The sequence below is a fragment of the Cnephaeus nilssonii genome (genome assembly GCF_951640355.1).
Source record: "Cnephaeus nilssonii genome assembly, chromosome: 1".
In the NCBI taxonomy this organism is placed as follows: domain Eukaryota; kingdom Metazoa; phylum Chordata; class Mammalia; order Chiroptera; family Vespertilionidae; genus Cnephaeus; species Cnephaeus nilssonii.
The window spans coordinates 47,618,169-47,642,110 of NC_137072.1; the positions used below are offsets into that span (position 1 = coordinate 47,618,169).

The window sequence follows — 23,942 nt, forward strand, 5'->3', positions numbered from 1 at the left end:
TACCTATCTAGCTAGCTAGCTGTAAATGCCTTTCTCTTACCTCAGTCTCTTTCACTGGCACACCTCCCTCCACTTTTAGAAATAAAGTGAATATAATGTGACTTTCAACTCACCTACTCAACTGTAATTATTCCCTTGAAGTTTCCAAATGACCAGTATTCTCAATCCAATGGCATTATTTAAATTCTCTGTCTCCTTGATATCTCCTAGACAATTAACCTCAATGACCACTTTCTTATGAACACTTTCCATTCATTATGCTCAACCGATTCTTCTATATTTTCCTTTCATTTTTCCTTGGCTTTTCTCTTTCATTCCTCTGTCTCTTATGTAGTGGCACTTTTCAAATTTCTACTCATTCTTTCAGGCACTTCCATGGCCTGATGATAGATAGATGATGGTGATAGATTGAGATAGATATATATATATATATATATATATATATATATATATATATATATATATATATATACTAGAGGCCCAGTGCATGATTGAATCATGCACGTGTAGGGTCCCCTACACGCTTTCGCTTTTGATCATGGGGGAGCTGGGTGCCTGTCCGCTGGTGCACCAGGCACCCAGCTCCACCACTTTTTTTTTTTTTTTTAGGTTTTATAAAATTACATTAAGTGTCTTTTAATGTAAAAATATTTACATTGAACACCCGCCCCCATCCTTGCCCCTTCTCTACAGATCACATCCATTTTTAAATTTTTTTCCTTTTTTTAAAAAAAAATTTTTGTTAATCCTCACCCAAGGTTATTTTTCCATTGATTTTTGTTTTAGGGAGAGTGGAAGGGAAAGGGAGAGACAGAGAGCAACATCGAGGTGAGAGAGACACATTGATTGGTTGCCTTCTGCTCCAGTCCTGACCAGGGCCCCGGGCCGGGGAGGAGCCTGCAATCAAGGTACATGCCCTTGACCAGAATTGAATCCGGGACCATTGGTCTGCAGGCTGACACTCTATCCACTGAGCCACACTGGCCAGGGCCAGATCACATCCTTGATGGGCAGCCGAAGAAGCAAGAGCTCAGCTTCACTTGGGCCACTCCTCCAGGCGGCTAGGCCCTGGGCAGCGGGGACCGTGGCAATTCTGTCCCTGAAGGTTCAGAGGCAACATGGCCAGCTAAGCACCACAGCTGGAATGGGACAGCGGCCCCACAGTTCAGGAAACACACAGGACACAGTCAGAGGTGGAAGACATCTTGGGTAAGAGGAATAGAGGAGGTATGAATGAATCTGTGAATCTCAGGCCTCCCCTGCGGCTGCCTGGACCCCAGGCTCCTTTGAATCCAGTTTTTGGTGCTGTAGACACAGGCTGCCCAGCTTCTGCAGATCCTCTGAAAGACCGTTCCTAAGATCCTCATTGTTTCTTAGAAATTCTCTCACCGCTTCCAGCAGAGTTAGGATCTCTTCTGGCAACACCTCTTGTTCTTTCGCTTGAAGATAAATCTCTTGAAGTTTTTCCTTTAGAAATTCCATTTCGATTTCATGGACGTGGCTCTCACTCAGGTAAATGCCTGTTTCATAGTCACACCCATCTCGATGATCTTCCTCGGGGATGAGGACGGCCCAGTCCGATGTCAACAGCTCTTCTATTCTGGAGTACGCCTCCACAATCTCTGGGATATTATGGAATTCATTCAGAAAATGTTGGATCTTTATCTGGAAATCTCGAAGCCACATAGAAGATACCTTCATCTCTGAAGCGTGCATGATATCCTTAGGACACTTAATCACCTCTGTGACTTTCTTTCGATCAACCAGGAAGTGATCGCAGGCGTTGATGAGGTTTAAAAGAGCCACTGCATCACATTCCTCGGGTCCTGCTTTGTCCGCCAGTCCGCGGGGCATGAAGGCCTTGGCCACCTCCCAGGCGTCCGCGGGCCAGCGGCCCGGCCGGCAGTTGCCCCAGTGGACGTCTCCGTTTCTGTTGCTGTGATGTTTCAGGATCCCCCGTTTCCACTCCGCGCACACCTGGCACTGAGGCTGGAACTGGCGGCTGTGCGGGCTGCACCTGGAGCCGCCGCGGCAGGTGGCGCCCGGGCCCAGGCCGGGGGGCGCAGGTGAGCAGGCCGGGTGGAAGGCCAGCATCTCCCGGCCCACGAAGCCCTGCAGGCAGCTGCCGCCTTCACGCAGTTCTTGTACTTGGCGCAGTTGAGGCGAACTGCCAACTCCGACAGCACCATCTCCCACTCCTGCCACGGAGGCAACGGGGGCGGGGCGGGCGGCCCCAGCTCCACCACTTTTGATGGTCCACGGCCTCTGAGGGGGGCTACCCTGCTGTTGAGAGGCGCAGGGGGCGGGGCTCCCACCCCCTGTGCCTCTCAACGGCCAGATCCGCAGCCGCTGAGGGGGCTGCCGTGGACACCCAGCTGCGCCTCTCAACAGCAGGGTAGCCAGGTGTCCGCGGCAGCCCCCCTCACCAGCCGCGGATCTGGCCGTTGAGAGGCACAGGGGGTGGGAGCCCCGTCCCCTGTGCCTCTCAACAGCAGGGTAGCCCCCCTCAGTGGCAGCGGATCCCTTGCCTCTCAATGGCCGGGATAGGCCACCCAGAGTCCCGCCCCCCAGCCTCCCGCCGCCCAATCATGGGCGTAGCGGAGTGATGGTAATTTACATGTTATGCTATTATTAGATAGGATATATATATATATATACATATATATATATATATGTATATATATATATATATATATATATATATATCCAAACCTGTGACATCCACTTAATTCTGTATTTCATTTAATTATATAACATTCCCACATTTTTCTTCTCAAAATCTTAGAACCATTTTTATTTCTTCCTCTTTTTCCTGTTACCTAAATGACTTAATTTACTTCTATCTTAGCATCATCTCTGAACTGCATACTCCTTTTCTTCCCCTCTCCATTGCCCTAGTGAAGACAATATTTTATTTATTTATTTATTCATTTATTTATTTATTTATTTTTAAGTTTTATTTTATTGTTTAAAGTATTACATATAGTATTACATATGTCTCCTTTTTCCCCCTTGACCTTCCCCCAGCCACCCCCACCCCCCAGCACATGCCCTCACCCCCCTCTCCGCAGTGTCTGTGTCCATTGTTTATGCTTATATGCATACATACAAATCCTTTGGTTGATCTCTTATCCCCACTCCCCACACCTCCCCTGCCTTCCCACTGAAGTTTGAAAGTCTGTTCTATGCTTCTTTGTCTCTGTATCTATTTTTGTTCATCAGTTTATAATGTTCATTATATTCCACAAATGAGTGAGATCATGTGATATTTATCTTTCTCTGACTGGCTCATTTCGCTTAGCATAATGCTCTCCAGGTCCATCCATGCTGTTGCAAATGGTAAGAGTTCTTTTTTTACAGCAGCATAGTATTCCATTGTGTAGATGTACCACAGCTTTTTCAGATTGGAGCTAAATAAAATAGACCCTTTAGCACTATATTTAAAAATCTAGATTTACATCTCCAACAGACAATATTTATTTTAAGTTGTATCATTGTAGAAGTTTCCTCTCAGAGTTTTCTAACTGCCCTTTCTCCTGTATATTACACACTACCACATTGCCATGACTTCATTGCTCAAAATTTCTTATTATCTTTCTATAATGTAAATCTAGATTTTTAAATATGGTGCTAAAGAGTCTATTTAATTTAGCTCCAATCTGACTCTTAATCAGTCTTAGTCTTCTCCAATTCCCTAAATCATTTCACTGTTGTTAGTCAACCTGTCTCTCTGCCTGGTACATCCTTCAACTCTAACTCCATTGATCAAAAGCACATCCATGTTTGAGACTTGGCACAAATGACATGTCATTCATGTCCTGCTTTCCCTGATATATGCCAGTAGTTTTTGAAGTTATCATTTAAAAATTACTGGCTGCCTTCCTTTAGATAAATGTATAATGCAAATCTTATTTCATGTAAGGGCAAGGATGATGTTATCATTGTATCCTTAAAATGCCTGGCAAAGCCCCTGTGAGAAGACCCTCTTTTAATTAATTTACATTTTTATGGATTCAACTCACTATGACTTATTCAGATGCTCCAATGAATACCTCCAGGTTCCTAAAATTATCAGCATTAAATCAATTAACCAATCTTTTGGTAATGCTGTCTTCTGTTGTAACCTATAACACAGTTGGTAGTTGCTCAATGTAATTGAGTGTGCCAAAAGTTCAGTTGTTCTGACTCTCCAAGGACTGCCTAGACAGATGGCCAACTGGCAGGAGCCCAGAAGTGCTAGTTCTACCTATTAAGGACCATCAGAACAACTAAATCTTACAGATGCTGACACAACGAATACATTTTTATTGTGCTGATTTGCTAATAAATTGCAACTATATGCAAATAACTATATGTCTTAAGGAAATATATTTGGATAAATGAAAATATTTTAGACCTTGAATTTTTAGAATCATGATGTGAAAATTCCTTGTTAAATTGTGCTTCCTAGCTTAATTTTTACTTTGAAACGTTTAGTTAAGTACTTCATTATGTGGGAGGGGAGGCATTATACTATGAACTGATTCAATTTAGTCTTGATTTTAAAAATACTAAATTGGAAACTGTGCCAATAAAGAATATTTACATCATACCAAAGTTAAAATAATTCAGTCAGTCAGCAAATAAGTGTGCAATACCAGAGGCAGGTAATACAAGAATCCAAAATGAATTCTATTCTCAGAGGTGATTCTCCAGCATGCTTGGAGGAGGCCCTGAGGTTACATCAACTTGGGTGGAATTTCCTGTTTTGCTGCATGAAATTTCCATGATAAAAAATGGAAGGTGGAGAAGAGAGAAAGAAAAAAAGTAAAAACAAAACAAACACAAAAAATCGCATGGTTTCCAATTCTAGATATAGAGTTTTAAACAGAAATAAGTACAACTACATTAACTTTAGATATTTATTAAAATTTGGGCTTTATTTTCACTATGATCAGCATATTCACAGCTGCATTAAAAAAATTAAGGCAACAATATGATTCAAAAGATTAAAATGACCATTTATTTCTTAAGCACCAGATGTTTGAGATCTGACTGTACCAACTTAATTTATGCAAAAGCAATAATACTGGTGTTTCTGGGACCACAAGAAGCAGTTATAACAGTTGTATAAGGAATTATATAGATTATTTTACATTTTTATCTCAGGCATTCTGTCCTTCAGTTGACTTGTGAAGATAAGGTCCAATTAATGTAATTAAGTCTGAAAATTTTCTTTACACATATGTTGAATGGGATTGCCTATAGTCAGTACTTCAGCAACATAGCAATAAATGTATAGATCCATAATTTATGGGTAAATATAAGAGGTGTCTTTATAAGTATTCAGTTCCTACTAGAAAATGTCTAATGAATTATTTCCAAGTTTATTTGAAAAAAAAACATTTTAAAATAATGTAATGATAGTGAGTAACTATCCAATGGTAATTGTGTGAGTTTCAAAATATCAGAATTAAACAAAGAAAAAATAATATCTTAGGAAATTACATTCTCTAATATCTACACTGTTTTTATAAATAATAGAGAATAGGAAAAAGAAAACAATATCCTCTTCCCCCAAAAAAAGAATATCAGCTTTTCCAATAGCAGATTGTAAAGCATGGGGTAAAAAACTCATGGCTCTAAGATTGTGAAGGTTTTTTTGTTTTGTTTTTTATCCTTAGAAGTGATAAATTATGATTATTGTTAGATAAGAGCATTAACTAGAATTTTTTTAAAAAAGCACTAGAGAGGTTGTAACTGGAAATGTTTTGTGTCTATAACCTAAAGAAAAATTAACTTTACTTTTTCCACCATCAAATGAATCCCCAGAGTTAGAAAAAAAATGTAATTTCTTGCTTTCATTTTTCTTTCAGAATAAACAATAAACAGTGAAATCATCCACCACCTTCATGAAGGATTTTTGTCTAACGAATACTTTTGAGCTCTCAACATGCATTTTAGGTGCCAACTTTTTCTCAAACTCTGTGATTGATCCTGGTGCTTATCTTTCTTTCATCATAATATTCTCACAGAGTTGTGTGTGTTTCTAATAGTGTGGCATTGTATGTATTTCACGTCATTTCAAATACTTTTTTGGGGGGAAAAACACACACCTAGGGCAGGAAAAATGTCAAAAAATCAGAGTTCACAGTAGGGTTTGAAAAGAGCAGTGGGAACAACAGAAAGAAGCTACTGGACTTGGACAAACTAATATGATCAGATGGAAATCTTCCTTGGATGGCTGAAAGGATGAAATTAAAGCCTGGAGAAACTACTCAACTACCCCAGCCTGTCTTCTCAATAGAGTTGTATGTGCAACATCCAGTCAACCATCCAGTGACCTGTATTGATCCTCAAGACGGCTGGACTAAATGGTTCCGCTGAGCCGTGAGGGTCTGTTTGCTTGGACATAGATAGTCACAGCAAGATATGCACAGGAATATTAATTATGGAGACGGGCAAGAAGCAGGAGAATGCCTGGGAAAACCCCCACAGAAGGAAGCTGCCTCATTTCCCGCAGAGTTCTACAGCACACACAGACGCTCTCCTGCTCACTGAGCACAGGCGGAGTTGTTGTCCTGCTGCTTTATGTTAATTAGAGAATAAATAAGTGGCCAACTGTAGTCTGTGGGCATATGTTGGTCAACTGTCTCTGTCTAATTAGGTTGTAAGCCCACTGGGCAGAGGCCTCATTTAAATCTATGTTCTGGAAAGCACTTAGTGCCTTTGTTGAGGCCTGGTGAATGTGAGAGGCTAGGGCAAATAAATGGCTGAGGTTTAATAAGCAAGAAAAAAAATTTTTAATGTGTGCGTGTGTTTGGTATGTTGCAGAATGCTGACTAAATCCTTTGAGCAAAGCATGGAAGTTTCCTTTTCATAGACTAACACCCAATATGTTGTTCTATGTAGTATAATAAGCACATAGGGAATGTATGTAAATTGTACATAATTTAATAGACTTCTAGTTTAATAAAATAAATTCTATACAAGTTTATATGTATTATTTCTATACAATACATATACAGTATTTACAAAAGTAATAACATAAACAGCAAATGGAATATATTCTAGTTTAACTTGAGTGCCAGAATCTGTGGCGTGTGTGTGTGTGTGTGTGTGTGTGTGTGTGTGCATGCATGCGCACGCAGTACATACAAGTGTGAGGTTGTGCAACTATATTTATATAATGCAATAATTTAATGTGTGGATGCATCTCATTGCACACATAGATGACTATGTATTCAGACATTCATTAAAATGTCTAAGCCGTGGATAATCTCTATTTTATATTTTTGTTTGTGTAGTACAAAAAAGTCTCTTTTCTCTTTCTATATCCTCTGCTACCTGTCACTCCATCATGTCTGTTACACTGAGTTTCAGAAAGGTGGTGTTAACTGCTAGCAATAAAGGGTGAGAAAGTAGAAATTAAAATATACACATTCATATATGTGTGTGTATGATTTTTGTGTGTGTTTAAATACTACTTCTTATCTGTATAGACTCAATCATTCACTTCTTTGAACTCCTACAGCATTAAACTATATACTGGCTTCCAGTAACATGTGTGTACATGTGCCTGCATCTGTCTGTAATACATCTTTCCCCCAAGAGGCTTAAGCTATGCAAGAATAAAGATCAAACCTTATTTTATTTTATGTTTCTAGTGTTTTATTTCAGTGCTTGCCAAAGTAATTTCCAACAAACACTTGGTGGTTGATTGAAACTATGTTTATTTACTGTGTATTTTATATTTTCTATTTATTATGTATATTTTAATTTCTATATTAAGACAAATTTGATGCTTGCATGAATACTTAAACTGTTTTATACTTTAATTTATTATACATATTACTATATACATAATAGAGAAGGGATAGACCGTGGTTTGGGCAAGAAGTAGTTGGCTTAAAGTATTTGCTCGTGTTCATTTATCACAGAATGTAGAAGGACATTTAAAAAAACTGAGACATCTCTTGGTGACTTTCTAAATACAATCATCACTTTCTACAACTAGAGGCTTGCATTGCCCATGCTTATCTGCTCTCAGTGGTGGTAGAATAGTAACTGCCTGAAACTTGGTAACTGGAGTAGAGAGTGCGTTGATAGATAGAGTGCCTGCCATCAGCTATAGTCCTTCTGGGATTGACAAACTTAGATTTCTCTGGCAACCCTAAAATTCTTTTCTAGTCACATGTAAAGACAATATGTATTTACCATTTTGTTTCAAGCTTTGTCTGCCCTTCCTTTTCTTTTCTTCCCAGTTAGTAAAACTCTCTTACCAACTCTTGTCTCCTTGGATGACATACTCTCCTAGCAGATGTGCCTTTTTTTAATCAACAAAAATATCAAGAGTTGGTCTAGTGCCTAGTCCTGGATGTTGCCTACCTGTCCTTCCTATGATTTCTATCCCTTAAAAGATCTTCTTAGAAATCCTTTGCTCACACCATTTTTTCATGTATGTAATTCCCCTTTACCTATGATTTTTGTCAATGTGCTCCTCAAAAAAAACTTTGTAGAATCTAGTTTAAAACCCACAACACGCATGAATCATCTAAATTAAATCAGTCTTTATCTCTTCTCTTTGAAAACTTTATCTAGCTATCAATCAGGTTTTGCTACCCATTTTCTAGGTATCAATAGTTTTAATCTAGATGTGGCTATATACCAAGTACTTAAATAAGCCTTTATATTCATTACCTCATTTGTATTTTATGATATCCATTTGTACTAAGCATTAGGCTCATTTTAGTGCAGAAAATGAGCATTACAGAGAATATATTCCTTGACCAATGTTATCTAGCTATCAACTATAGAGACAGATAATTTTATTTTCTTTTCTTACTTACTACTTGGTGACATATATTTATGTTGTTATCATTTGTCTTCTCCTCCACTAGAATGTATATCTTTAAGATCAGAGATTTTTATCTGTTTTGTTCACTGTTGTGTCTAGAACAGTATTTAACCTCTATTAAGTTCAGTCTCTCAGTCTTTATTTATCATCTATCATCTATCTATCATCTATCTATCTATCTATCTATCTATCTATCTATCTATCTATCTATCATCTATCTTCTATTATCTATCTATTGTCTATCTATCATCTATCTACCTTTGTAGCTAAAATAATCCTATCTAATAAAGAGGGAATATGCTAATTGACCATCACTCTGTCACAAAGATGGCTGCACCCACAGCTGAGGCCAAGTTCCCATAAGGAGCCTTAACGAGCAATCAGCAGAGACCTGAGGCTATGCCCTCCCCCACCCCCATGGGGCTTGACAGGGGACCTCAGGCCTTGTCTCCCACCCAGCAGGGCTTGACAGGGGACCTCAAGGTGCACTTCCCATCCTGGTCCTGGGCTAGGGCGGTGGTCGGCAAACTCATTAGTCAACAGAGTGGCAAACCGCGGCTCGTGAGCCACATGTGGCTCGCGAGCCACGGTTTGCCAACCACTGGGCTAGGGGACCTCAAGCTGCTCCCCCTGCCCCAGTGCCAGGCCAGGGGACCTCAGGCTGCGCTCCCCATCAGGTGGGGCTTGACAGGGGACCTCAAGGTGCGCTTCCTGTCCTGGTGCTGGGCTAGGGGACCTCAGGTTGCTCCTCCTGCCCCAGCACCAGGCCGGGGGACCTCAGGCTGCGCCTCCCACCAGGTGGGGCTTGACAGGGGACCTCAGGCCATGCCCCCCACCCAGCAGGGCTTGACGGGGGACCTCAAGGTGTGCCCCCAGTACTGGGTTGGGGGAACTCAGGCTGCACCCCCTGTCCAGAGGGGCTTGATGAGGGACCTGAGGCTGCACCCCCCTGCCTGGCGGGGACCCCCACCCAGCGGGGCTTGACAGGAGATCTCAGGCCATGTCCACCACTTGGCGGGGCTTGACGGAAGACCTCAAGGCACATCCCCTGCCCTGGTCTGGGCTGGGGGACCTCAGGCCATGCGCCCTGTCCTGGCACCGGGCCAGGGAACCTGAGGCTATGCCCCCTGCCTGGCAGGGCTTGACAAGGGTGGGACTGGCTGGGTCTGGATCTAGCCCAATGGGGGGGGGAGGGGCGACGGGCGCTGCCGGGTCTGGGTCTCACGCGATTTTGAGATGCATGTGGGTGGGCGGGGACTTGACTCTGGGTCCTGTGGTGAGCCCCAGACTCTGACAGGAGGAAGGTTTTCATATACATTTTACTAATTTTCTTTCATCTCTGACACTTCTATTATAGAGAAAGGGCAAATAGCAATATTAAATTATTTCCTCTAATTAATCCCTTTTTAATGTGCATGAATTTCGTACACCGGGTCACTAGTCTATATATAAAAACCTAAGCAACCGAATCAATCAAAACAACAGAATGGATGACTGAACAGGCTATGTGGGGTGACCAGGACAGCAGGGGGTTAGTGAGGGACAACCAAACAACTGAGCAGCAGGCTGTGTGGGGCAATTAGGCCAGCATGGGGGGCAATGAGGGATGACCAAACAACTGAGCAGCAGGCTATGTGGGGTGACCAGGCTGGCAGGGGGGGAAGTTAGGGGTGACGAGGCCAGCAGGGGGGGGCAGTTAGGGGTGACCAAGCTGGCAGTGGGGGCAGTTGGGGGTGACCAGGCCAGCAGGGGGTGGGCAGTTGGAGGTGACCAGGCCAGGGTGGGGGCAGTTGAGGGTGACCAGGCCAGCAGGGGGAGTAATTGTGAGGTATCTAAATCAATTTTTATGATCTATTGTGAGGTATCTAAATCAATTATTTTTAACCAGGACATTCGGGGGGGGGGGGGCAATTAGGGGTGATCAGGCAGGCAGGCAGGTGAGCAGTTAGGAGCCAGTGATCCCGAATTGTGAGAGGGATGTCCCTTGTGGGATCAGGCCTAAACTGGCAGTCAGACATCCCCTGAGGGGTCCCGGATTGGAGAGGGTGCAGGCTGGGCTGAGGGTTCCCCCCCATCCCCCGTGCATGAATTTCATGCACTGGACCTCTAGTGTGTTATAAAATAAGGAAATAAATTAAATAAGCTTCTACTAACTGTGAGGTACAATACTTTTTTATCCTTTAAGGCCTGCCTCAGATGCCACCACTGTGGATCTTCCCTTGCTTAACCTTGCACCCACTTTCCCAAACTGGAAGTGATTGTCCTCTTCCATATACTCTAGCCCTTTTCTGGCATTGACCAGTCTTATGGTTCATTATTTACCCGTTGGCCTAAATACAGATGAGCTTAAACCACTTTCAACATTAAACACACACACACACACACACACACACACACACACACACACACACCCCTCCAAATTTTTTGTTTGTTTGATTTTGTTTTAAAGATATATTTTTATTTTCTTCAACCTGCCCTCTCAAAGAAAAAAATGAGAGGAAAAGTGCTGACCAGGCAGCCTGACATGCACCTAAAGTTTCAAGTCACTTTTCAAAAAAGGAAAAGGCACCAGTGGCCAACTGGGACACGGCTTTGTTTTCTGTGGCTTCACTGCCATCTCATAGGCATGGCAAAGCCAGTGCAGGACACATTCCTCCTCGCCAGGAAGGTGCAGTGAAGTGGGCTTAGTGAAAGGAGGGAAGCCATTGTTCAATGGAGCAAAGCAGGTTGGAGGCTTTATCACAGCCATGCACAGCTGGATATATATATTACTAGCACATGTACAATAATAATTTTTATTTTCTTTCTTACTAGTTGGTAACATATATTTATGTTGTGATCATTTATCTCCCCTCCACTAGAATGTAAATCTGTAAGGTCAGAGATTTTCATCTGTTTTTCACACATATATAATACAACGTAGTATTATATATAATGTATTATACATTATATAATATATATTATAATTTAATCAGTGACTAAGGAAAGGGACATAACATGGGATTTATAATCTTAACATCTCTTTTATATAAAAAAGACAATATTTAAACCATATATTATCATTACTTTTGAACTGTTTCAAAAATTTAAAAATTTAAATAAAATAATATGATCTATAGTGAGGTATCTAAATCAATTTCTTTTTCTTTTTCTAAAGTAATTGAATAGAGAAGAAATCTGCTAGATCTTTAAAACACAAGTGAAATATTAAAAATCAAGAATTCAAATACTAAGAATATAAAGGTACAAGCATGTTTTTATTTATGGGTACTAATGTCTAAAGTCTCTAGGGCACATTTCAGTAACTTAATATCATTTTTTATTAAACAAAAATAGACACCTTCTATATTACATTTTCAAAGGACTGATTAAGGGAGATACAACTCTGAAGTTAAATAATAAATTTTATGTTGTTAAAGAAGAAATCAGCTTGAAAACAGCTTCCCAGAATCTTCTGGGAATTTTCTACTGAGAGGTCTGTTTTTTATTTTTTATTTTTAAACATTCTGATTACTAACTAAAATATACATTTATGTCAATTATATCAGTTTTGGTATATATTTAATCATGACATACTCTTTCCCTGGGAAAGCTTTTATTTCAAAAATACTGATTAAAAATGACACCATAATAAATCTTAAAAACCACATCCATGTTTAACAAGAAATAATTTTCCAATGATTTGGTCAGCAAAAAATAAAACAATACAGTAAACTGTCAAAAAATAAAACAGTAATAGTTCCATTGGGAAACAAAAATGAGTATCTTTTCTAATTATTAAGGCAACAGCCATACAGTATCAAATAAATTTCAAAGGCTAATCAGACAGATGTCATGATGGGGACAAAAGGGCCTATTTTCCATCTTTCAAAACCCTAGTGAAGATACAACTGAAAAGAAGCAAGTGTACAAGGATATAAATGATTAAATTATGTCTTTTTAGCCTCTTCATTTTCTTTTAAAAATACCTATATATATAAAAGCCTAAGTGACCTAACAACCAGTTCGTCGACTGGTTGACTGGTCACTATGACACACACTGACCATCAGGGGGCAGATGTTCAATGCAGGAGCTGCCTCCTAGTGGTCAATGTGTTTCCACAGCCAACCTCCCATGGTCCCTCCCCCCGGCCCAGTGCACTGGGCCTCAAGTATTATATAATAACACTAGAGGCCCGGTGCATGAAATTCATGCACCTGGGGGGGGGGTTCCCCTCACCCCAGCCTGCACCCTCTCCAATCCAGAACCCCTCAGGGGATGTCCGACTGCCGGTTTAGGCCCGATCTCGATTGGGCCTAAACTGGCAGTTGGACATCCCTCTCACAATCCAGGACCACTGGACCACTGGCTCTTAACTGTTCACCTGCCTGCCTGCCTGATTGCCCCTAACTGCCCCCCACTGGTCTGGTCACCCCCAAATGCCCCCCTGTTGGCCTAGTCACCCCCTACTGCCCTTCCCACTGGCCTGGTCACCCCTCACTGCCCCCTTCTGCCAGTCTGGTTGCCCCTCACTGCCCTCTCCCTGCCGACCTGGTCACCCCCAACTGCCCCACCCCCACCCCGCGGGCCTGGTCGCTCCATGCAGCCTGCTGCTCAGTTGTTTGGTCACCCCTCACTAACCTCCCTGTTGGCCTAGTTTCCCCATGCAGCCTGTTCAGTCATTCATTCAGTTGCGATGGTCATTTAGACTTTTATATATATAGATTAGTATGTCTAAAAAGACTTAATATATGTATAAAGTATATAAGAAAACAAACACCATGACCCAGGTCCTGATTTCTAGTGCACTGTGAATGCTATTTGTGGAATTTCTTTCTCTTTACTTTTATGTACTTATTTATGTATTTGTTTGTAGTTTGCTTACTTATATATTTAGCTATGATATTTTAGGATTAGGGAGAGATCATTGGTTTTCTGAAAGATGAATCCTCTCCCCCCCTCACTTGAATAACATATCCAACACATAATACATCAAAACAAACGAGCTTCATGCTCTGGGGTACAAGCAGGAGTAATGGTGAATGATTGAAAAATAATTTGCCAGGTTATTTTAAATTTCTGAATGGCCTAAGATTGAGACTCATTCACTCTGCCCAATTTTATTGTTGTAAATTATTAATTTAGCCTGGAGAATGTGCTAAAATCAAATTTATTCCTTCCTTAAATATTAAATGAATTATTTTCACATTCCAGGCAGTGTTGTAGGTGGTCATTATGTAAACAGTAATAAACAAGAGAAACAAAGCTCCTATCTTCTTAGTGCTTCCATTCAAGTAGGAGGAAGCACTTGGATAAAACCCTGAAGAAATAGATGATATTTAAAAGAAAATAAATAATGAAACAATATTTTTTATATTGGAAGAGTTTGTAAAGTAAAATATAAAACAAGATGACATGTATTTAATTAATAGTTCCTCCTTCTACCTTTTGCTCTTTCATTTTTTTGTTCATACACAGTATTTCCATGTTTACTCAGATAGAAAAAATTCAGTATATTTTATATATGAAAAAGCCCTTTTCCCTTATAAACAATTTTTATAATCTGTAAATAATCTCCAATTTTTGGCATCAGAAAATTTGTTACAGGTAAATTGAATATGAGTATCAACAGTTTTTTACACTAAATTTTAGGAAAGTTGGTAAAATTATCTAAATGGAATAATATTTTCAATGACTGTAAGGACTTTCTAGAGGAAAATAAACAGCCTCATTTACCATGGATGCTGATGAATCAATTTATCCCCGAGGCAATGATATTAGTATGTCACCTCTATAGATCTTCCTACGTGATTTGGCATGTATAAAAACTGTATGCACTATCTTTATTGATTAGATAAGGCTATATTAAAATCAACATCTCTAATCAATTGTTTAATCCAGCAAAAATGTAATGGAAAATATACTAAAACATTATCTCTGTTTAAAAAAAATCAGGAGGAGTTAATCTCATCAACAGCTTCTCTTTCTACAGAATAGTTTCTATGCCTGGTGTACGATGGAATAATTAGGCCATCTGCTGGGCAAATGGCAAATACACCCAAACTCAACTAAAGCCTCCTCAGTGGCACATCAGGGACTTAAGGAGTTAATTAGCAGAGGAGTTTTTTGTTTGTTTGTTTGTTTGTTTGTCTTTTGCCTTGTCCACATTAATTGATCATCTTTCACTTTAAATATTTTCAATCACAGTAATTTAACTTCATCACTTTAAACCCTTCCAATTAAGATAGGGGCCTACACCACTAGTTAACTATAACTATAGTGCTTGCATCATTTATGTATCCAAATAATACTGATTGGTGGTCAGTTATGTTCAAGGCAGCTTTTTAAACATTATGGATTCAGAAACATATACAACTTTTCTACTTTCACAGAACTATTGTAGGTCAGCAGGTGTTGAATTAACTAATAAAACTTTAATAAAGAAATAGTTTGTCCTAAAGAATGAGTATACAAAGCTATAGCACTCTATAGTTTATAGTAGATGCTAAAGTGTGTCAGTTCAGATTTTAAGAGAAAAACACAAGGATTCTTGAATCTTTGTTCTGAAAAATATGAACTTACTTTGTCAGCCAATGTCAACTAAATTGAATAAATGGTGCTAAAATGCATTTCTGAGGATTCTGGGCCCTTGTACACTGATTCTATTCCAGTGATCTCCACAGATTGCAGTAATCCAAGGAAATGTAACTAAGGATTTCTTTAAGCAAAAGTGATGCTCTCCTTTCAATGTGAAGGACAGAACAGGACATCCCAGCCCTGAAATATCTTCATTAGGTCATCCAGAATATAAATTCACTAGAGGCCCGGTGCACAAAATTCATGCAAGGGCTCGGCCCTCACAGCCCTGGCTTCAACCGGAAGGTCATCTGGAAGGATGTCCGGAAGGTCATTTGGCTTGGCTGTCTGGTCTAATTAGCATATTTTGCTTTTATTATTATAGATTGATGTAACTGCTATGGTTTCTGCTAACACACTGAATGTATTCTCCAGGTAGCTGGAGGACTTCAATTTTCTGGGACTCCAATTTGGCACCATTCCCAGTATTACACACACACACACACACACACACACACACACACACACACAAAACCATCCTTATAGGTTCATTTCTAGTTCATGGGATTTTGCAGCAGAAACAAATTATCTAATTAATACTCACATTGCCTAATTAATAGTCAAATCACCCAGTTCATATCAATTCTAAAACAGTTTCATTTAGTTGCTGTCAACATCTTTTGCCATAGTATTCTTTACACTCTAGTCCTTATTTCCATCTTTCTTTATACATTTCATTCACAAACTATTCACATTTCAGCCATATAAGTTAATAAATATTTTTTATTCATTCATTCATTTAAATAGTTTTAAACTCACTGCAAATCTTTGCTGTTTGATTGCAATGGGCTTGACTCTCTTTGGGCTTCTGTAGCCACCACAACTTGCCCCCTGAGAGGCGAGAAAGAAGGAGATAGGATTCCCCAGGATAATTTGTCCCTCTTGTCACATTTACATATTTAAAGAAGAAATCTTTTCTAAGAGATGCCACCTTCAAATATGTCCTGCACTGTGGCTGAAATCAAGAAATTAAACATATGGTGTGTTTTGGGGGGATTTTGTTTGTTTGTTTGTTTGTGAATAAGGTACTGAGGCCGAAAAGATAACAGCCCCTAGAGTTACTTCCTTCAAACTGATATGTAGGGCTTTCGTCATCCCTCCATTACCTATAAGCATGCAAGTCACCTTCTGTTGCAGCCTGCATGCATCCCTCCTGTCCCGCTAACTGGTCCAGGGCATGGAAATGGGGAGAGAAAGTCTTCACTACAAACACCTTAGACTCAAAAATAAGCTTGTAAAACAAATTACTTGCCAAGGCAAGAGCATCTGGCCTGTGATATGGCTACAGTGGGGCAGAGTAGGGGATGGTGGGAAAATTGCCTCATAGGAAGAGCACACAGCACTTCAAACCAGCTAGAGATAAAAAGCCAGAATCCATCCTGGCTTTTTTAGTGCAGAATAACACAGAAGACCAGGGTGCTCGCGTTCCAGGAAGTAGGGACCGTGATGCTGCTCTGGGTTGCCAGCTGAAGAGTGGACATGCTTAGAGTGTGACTTTTATTGTCTTTGAGGTTACTGGTCAATCTAAACTATGGGAAGAGGAAGTCCAATGTTTGAGAGCAATGGTCTACATCTTACATATTTTCCAGTGCTTTGTAGTATTCTTGACATACATACATTCCACTGGTAAAACATTGTATGACTTTGGATAAATCATTTCTCCTCTCTGATCCTCACTTTTTTTTATTGGATAGAGATTATAGCAATACCTATCTTGGACTGGTTTTGAGAATAAGGAGAAGTAATACATATGGATACACATTGTGTTCTTTGAACATTATAGAAAAGTAAAGTATCCAACATTAGAAAGCTGTTTTGTACTGTTATTTCACAAATGTGTCCATATATTAACATTTAATGACTCAAATGGAACACCAATTATCTAATGATATGCTTATATTCATCAAAATAAGTAATATGTATCCTATATAATAAAAGTATAATATGCTAAGTGTCTGACCATTCATTCCACCATTCGTTTGACTGTTCCACCAGTCGCTATGACGTGCACTGACCACCAGAGGGCAGATGTTCTGACCAGTAGGTTAGCTTGCTGCTGGGGTCCTGACAATTGGGCCTGGGTGAGATGGGCTGGACACGCCCTGGAGCCCTCCCACGGTCCCTCCTCAGCCCCGATTGGGTCTAGGCAAGACAGCCCCAATTGGCCTGGATCCCCAGCCAGGCCGAGCGACCCCACCTGCCTCTAGTGTATATATCTCACTCTCAGAAAAATCAGTTATTTTCTGTTTGAATTGAAAAAAAATGTGGCCAATAAATATTTTAAAGTTTTCTGACTTTGCCCACTTGCATAAAAGTTGCCTACCACTCATCTATAATAAGAATAAGCCAAAGCCATTAGTAAGTCATACAAGATAATTACAATTTAATCTGCTTTTCCAGTTTTGCTTTGCTAAATTACCCTCCCCATATCTTATTCCATCAAAATTCAGTATAGCCCCCTAATTTTTATCCAATGTATGTTCTATTCTTCTTCTATGCCTTTGAACATATCAATCCCTACCTCAAATTTCCTATCCTCAGTCTCTTGTCTGTTAGACTAAAATTATTCTTGTCTTTCAAGACTCAATTCATGTCATTTTCTCTGCAAAGCTATCCCCAAATTCTCTGTCAGTAGTGGGATATTTGCTTCTATGCAGTCTTTCTTATTCTTATTAAACATTAATCATTATTTTTAAATGTTTAATATAAATGTTATCATTTAAATTGAACCTAAAGGGTAGGAATATTTTATGTATATCTTTGTATCCATGTGCCTAGCCAAGTGCTTAGCTCTATTAGTATTACTATCACTATTACAACGATATTAAATGCTAATTAAATACATATTTAAAAGGAATTTTCTAGTAATTCATCAGAAGTTTAAAGTTTATATATGAGCCTTGATTTACTTTATCTACCTTTTTGTACAGTTTGTTGCAGGGGGGGGTGATAAAGGAAGAAAAAAAAAACTGTGAAGAAAAAGCTTACGGCTGCCAGGTACAAAGTCTTCCCCAAAGTACTTTTTATTTTTTATTTTTTAGTTGGGGATGCAGAGCCCCCTGACCAGCATTGCCTGCATGTACTTCACACCACTGCTTCTGCTTTCCAGTTGAACCTCTCCTAAAAGGACTCTTGTAAAGACAGAATGAGTAGCCCTGGCCAGTGTACAGAAAGGGATTATTGAGACCTAAGAGAAAGTGAACTTGTAGAGTCATCATGGTTAATTAGGAAGGTTAATGTTGGCCTTGAGGCTATTGGTCATTCTAAATGGGGAGTCAACTAAGACTAGAGAGAATTAATGAAGTTACTGACATAGTGGCTATGTTTCTAAGGTGGAGCCCATTAAGAAATGAGGATACTTCAAGCAGATGGCCAACTAGTGTAGTTTTGAGATAGCCCTAGATGGGAGTTCTGAGGACTGACAAAGTTTAGTTCTGCATTTAGGAGCAAATTCTTTCAGTGCAGTAGGAGCAGAATATACAGAGATCGGGTCATGCAAGCAGCGGGTGGGGTGCAACAAAGCAATGTCCAAAATTGCAAAAGTCAACAGACTTAGTAGAACAACAACAAACAAAAAAAAATAAGAATAATTAGAACATTTGAATCAGGACTTGAAAAATTATTTTTATACAGATTTCCCCTAGAGGCATTAGTGTTACAGAAAGAAAATGTTGACTACCTGAGCTAAGACTATGCTTCTAAATATTCATTCATAGCTGAAGTATTTTACCAAATCTGGATAAAAAGATATTTGCAATTAAGTACTTCCTAATTTTATATTCATGTGAGCTATAGTGAATACTAGCTAAGAGTTTGGCAAAATTATATGTCATTTATTCATAAAGTGTATAGCTTTTTTAAAAAAATCAAATTGAAGAATCCAACTTGCATATTATTAGAAAAAAAATGCTCAATACGGGAAAGGGCGAACTATTACACCTGTAGATATGACTCTGATGAAGAGCAACTACTACTTTTGAATCTAAGAAGAGACCTTAACTCAGCAGTTGGTATATACCTAATACCAAGCCTGATGGAATTTGCCTGATGTCAGTCTACATGGGCTACAAAAGCATAGTGACTGCAACACTGGCTTTAGATCTTTGTGCTTTAAATAGGATTCTCAACTTAAAAACACATAATATAGTGTTTTATTTCCAATGGTCCCCAGAGGCAGAGCCTGCGACAGGACTCAGGTGCAGGTAATTTACTGAAGATGCACTCAGGAGGAGAAGTACTCTGAAGGATCATGCAGAACAGGGAGAGGAAAGGGGCTGGAGAAGGATGCGGTCTTTCATAAAGTCTAGACTTGGCCTGATCTACTGGGGAGAGTGCGAGTCCTGAAGTATACTTTGCAGTTTGCCCAGTAGAGGTGCCCTGCCTTGAGAAAAAGGAGCTGGAATTTTCCACCCCTTGTGCCTCACATATGCCAGTCATTGGTCCTGTGAGAGGAAGAATGTTGTGATCTCCCGAGCATATTCGGGCCAAGGGCGTTTCTCTGGAGACAGAAGCCTGTTGAGGCGCACGTGCAGCACCTGTGGCATGAGTGCAATAGCCCAGTGAAAAGAAACCGGGACTTAGCACTCCACAGCATCTACAAAATCCAATGTATGGATATTAAATTTGAAGAGACGTTTCTAGTAAAAGTGCTAACATTTAACCCCTCTCTAGTGACACTGTCGTAGTTTACTTTTAATTTATTCAATAAATACAGGGATGGGTCAAAGTAGGCTTACAGCTGCAAGTACACAAAACAGGGTTTATTCTTGCATTGATGTTTATTTAGTAATTATTGTCCTTTTTCATTTGAACAACTATAAACCTACTTTTGCCCACCTTGTGTATATGTGTGAGATAGATGATAGATAGATAGATAGATAGATGTATAGTTACGTAGAAAGAAATACTTATTGTGAATATAAGTGGTAATATTTCACCATTTCAATTATTTTGTTATAATCAACTTAACAAAATTATTAATATAGGAGTGTTGTCTCTGTTGGCTAGATTTCTACATTTCTTTCATTCTGCAGTGTGAAGATAACTGTACCCCCAAAAAAACAAAAACAAGACAGGATATAAACCTTAGAAAAATTGTTAATTTTAAAGTGTTAAAAATAAATATCAAAAGAAACACCAAGAAGGTTTGTGATTTTGGTAGTCTTCTGTCCACTGTTATTGTCACTGAACTACGTAATTAGAAGGCAGGAAATGTCTTCTGTGTCTGTCACTCCAGCCCTTCTTTCCAAAATGTCTTATAATAAATGTCTCTTAAGAATTGAGTCAAACATTCATAAATTGATTAATAACTCTGTGCTTTATTTTAGCAGATGAACTTTACAAACCATCAAATTTCCATTTGGAGTTTTTTTTTATCTTTACTGTTGAAAGCATACATATGTTCCCTTTGTTTTCCCCTATTGACCCCCTCCAGCCCGCCCCCAACTGTGGCCCCAGGCCTTCAGAAGTTTAAACTAAAATTATTGGAAAAACTTCTTTCCCAAGTTAAGTGATTTGTGGTGTTCTTTTTTTAGCTTTCTTCAGTTCTATTAGATATGTTTTTATTTTAAGAAACCTCAAAATTCATATTCTGAAAGTAGGCAGGGTATAAATTATAAATAAAATATCACCAGATAGAATGAGGCCAGTTAAGCCTCATACATTTTATTCTTTGGCATCTGTAGAACTCTGAAAAATACTAGCTACTCACATTGAAAATTAAATATTCTAAACATCTTCCACTCTGTCCTGAGCCAATGCTTACTCATTTTTCTGACTTCACAATCGTGTTTATTTAGATAACCCACACAGTTTTGCAAATGCAAAATGAAATGTTGGTTATAATGATGAAAGGGATAGATATGTTTACTTTATATTTGTGTCTGCTTTCCGTTTAAGGAACAGTCTGGGAAAATAGCCACCTGTCACTGGAGTCACACAACTCATATACTCATTCCACCAGAAAGATCCCACAAAAAACAACAATAGAGCCTTTCTGTGTTCTTACTACATGCACATCTCCGTGAGATATACACACAGGTTACAAAAAATAAAAGAATGCATTAACTACCCTGAAAAGAATTCACCATACAAAAGAGTCATGTACTCAGCTAGCCACAATTATATATTGTGAAAGCTACATAGAGGAATATTTTAAAATGGTGCAACACAAAAGTTTTCAGAAATAATGCATTCTTTTGGAGAAAACCAAAGTTAAGAAGTTTTTATACAGGTCATCACTTGCACTAAGCCTTAAAGTATGAGGTGATGAAGAAAAGGCATAATAAGTAGAATGAGTGAAAGGGTTGCAGATTACCAGAAACTATGTTTGGAAATTTTATATATTGCTGATAGAGGGTGTCCCAAAGAAGCTGAAACATCAAGTGTGAAAGGACGAGGGCCAAAGCATTTCCTGAGATATAAATACCAGGGACTAGTGAACAGTTTATTTTTCTCAGTATTCTGACATCAAAATGAATTAGCTTTGACTATTTTCAGACCTTGAATTATCTTTTACACATTTAAAAATTCTAGAAGTTGTGCATGACTGACCTAGATTGGGTCAGGTGCCCACTTTTTTACCCGGGGAAAGATATGTGTCCTTGATAAAAAGTCCCATTGAGACTACATCCAATGGAGAATGAAAAGACTTCCAAAGAAAATTGGATGTGCTCTATCTAATAGGTAATCAATAATTAGGATAAAAGATACAAATATCCAGTCCCCTGTAAGTAGGAGCCAAGTCAGTACAAATGTCCTCTTGTTTTATATCTGTCCCTTGTCAGATATATTAGGAATGTGAAAGAATGCTAAGGTATGTAAGATGAGCATTTCATCTTTTTTGTCTATAATCCCCCACCTTGAGACATTCTGTTAGAAAGTGTGTTAACTTCTACAATAGGAGAAAGTCAGCAAAGGGTGAGAATTATGGAAGCATCTCTCAACCATTGAGATCTAGAGTGATTCTTCTCCCCCTTTGGTTTCTTGTTGTATTGCTAACTGGAAGGAAAGAAAAGACATGACCTGGGCTGTGATAAACTATATAGATACATACCAAACATTGCTGGTACTCATTTTCTTATTAGAATTCATTTTCTGGGAGAGGCCACGTGCCCCTGGGTCCGGGTGAGGCCACACACCCCTGGGTCCGGGTGAGGCCACGTGCCCCTGGGTCCGGATGAAGCCGTGCCCCTGGGTCCGGCCGAGACCCAACCAGAGGGAATCGAACCTGCATTACCACCATTTGTCCACCATCCAGAGCTGAGGGGTCAGTGCCGACATGTACACATAAGGAACTGGTGGACATTGATATTGGGTCTCAAAAGAACTGTTGGTCCAGAAAGAAACTCACTACAGACTGATTCATTTGCCTGTCAGCATAACTATTATTGCTCATCTCACATTCAGTTCATATAAGTATATCTCTAGTGACACATGATCTCGCTCATCTAGGGGAAATGATGAACAACACAGACTGATGAACAAGAACAGAACCAGAAACAAGGAGGCATCGATCGGACTATCGGGCCTCAGAGGGAGGATAGGGGAGGGTCGGGGGAGGGGGGAGAGATCAACCAAAGGACTTGTGTGCATGCATATGAGCCTAACCAATGGTTAAGTTCAACAGGGGGTTGGGGCATCCGTGGGGAGGGGTGTGGGATGGGAATGGGGGGATGAGGACAAATATGTGACACCTTAATCAATAAAGAAATTTAAAAAAAAAAAGAATTCATTTTCCATCAACACGACATAGAAATAAGTGATGAGCAAGCCAGCAATTTTGCCAAGTTTTTTGTTTCTCTCTTCCCTCTTACTACTTTGAAAGAAGTTTTTTCCTCCAGATAGTTTTAGCATCTCCTGAAACCTGGTAGAACCTTTTAAATGTTATAGACACAGTAGCTATTATTACAATAGGCTTCAGTATTCTTTCGTTGTCAAACACAATGTCAAATGACAACAAAACTATCAACAAGTAGTCCTAAGCTTCATAGGTTAGAAGATAATGGTAGAACTTACCTATAATAATAAAAGCATAATATGCAAATTGACCGAATGACCGAACAGGGGAATGACCATCCAGATGAGCTTCCACATGACCTTCCAGACAAAGCCAGGGCTGAGAGGGCGGCTGAGGCAGCCAGGGCTGTGAAGGCCTACTCTTGCACGAATTTTGTGCATCATGCCTCTAGTGGGTATAATAAACTTAAGTGTAACAATCACCTATTGAAAAAAAGAAAACTGAAATAGCCCAATCTTAATAACAGGATAAATTATAGGAGAAACCCAATTAGTTTGTTACAATCAAATTTTTTGTCTTGACAAGGCAAGGTGATTCATAGTATCCATGAGAAAGGAAATAAAAGAGTAAATGTCATTCTCTGTATTTATGAACTCAGTTTTTTTAGATTTGTACCCATCATCTGTCAGTTTCCTAAAATATGCATTAATCTACCCACAATGTTGATTTAGAATATCTAAGGAACAGAGAAC

The 23,942-nt window shown here is 39.5% G+C and overlaps 1 protein-coding gene across 1 annotated transcript; it reads right to left on the reverse strand.

Annotated features, from left to right (window-relative positions):
• Window positions 1-1,145: 1,145 nt before the first annotated feature.
• On the reverse strand, window positions 1,146-2,189 carry LOC307102596 (uncharacterized protein CXorf38-like; the record flags this gene model as incomplete). Its single annotated transcript, XM_079776230.1, is given in 2 exon segments — window positions 1,146-2,129; window positions 2,132-2,189. Coding segments are annotated over 2 exon segments (939 nt in total). The 3' UTR covers window positions 1,146-1,248.
• Between the last annotated feature and the right edge of the window lie 21,753 nt (window positions 2,190-23,942).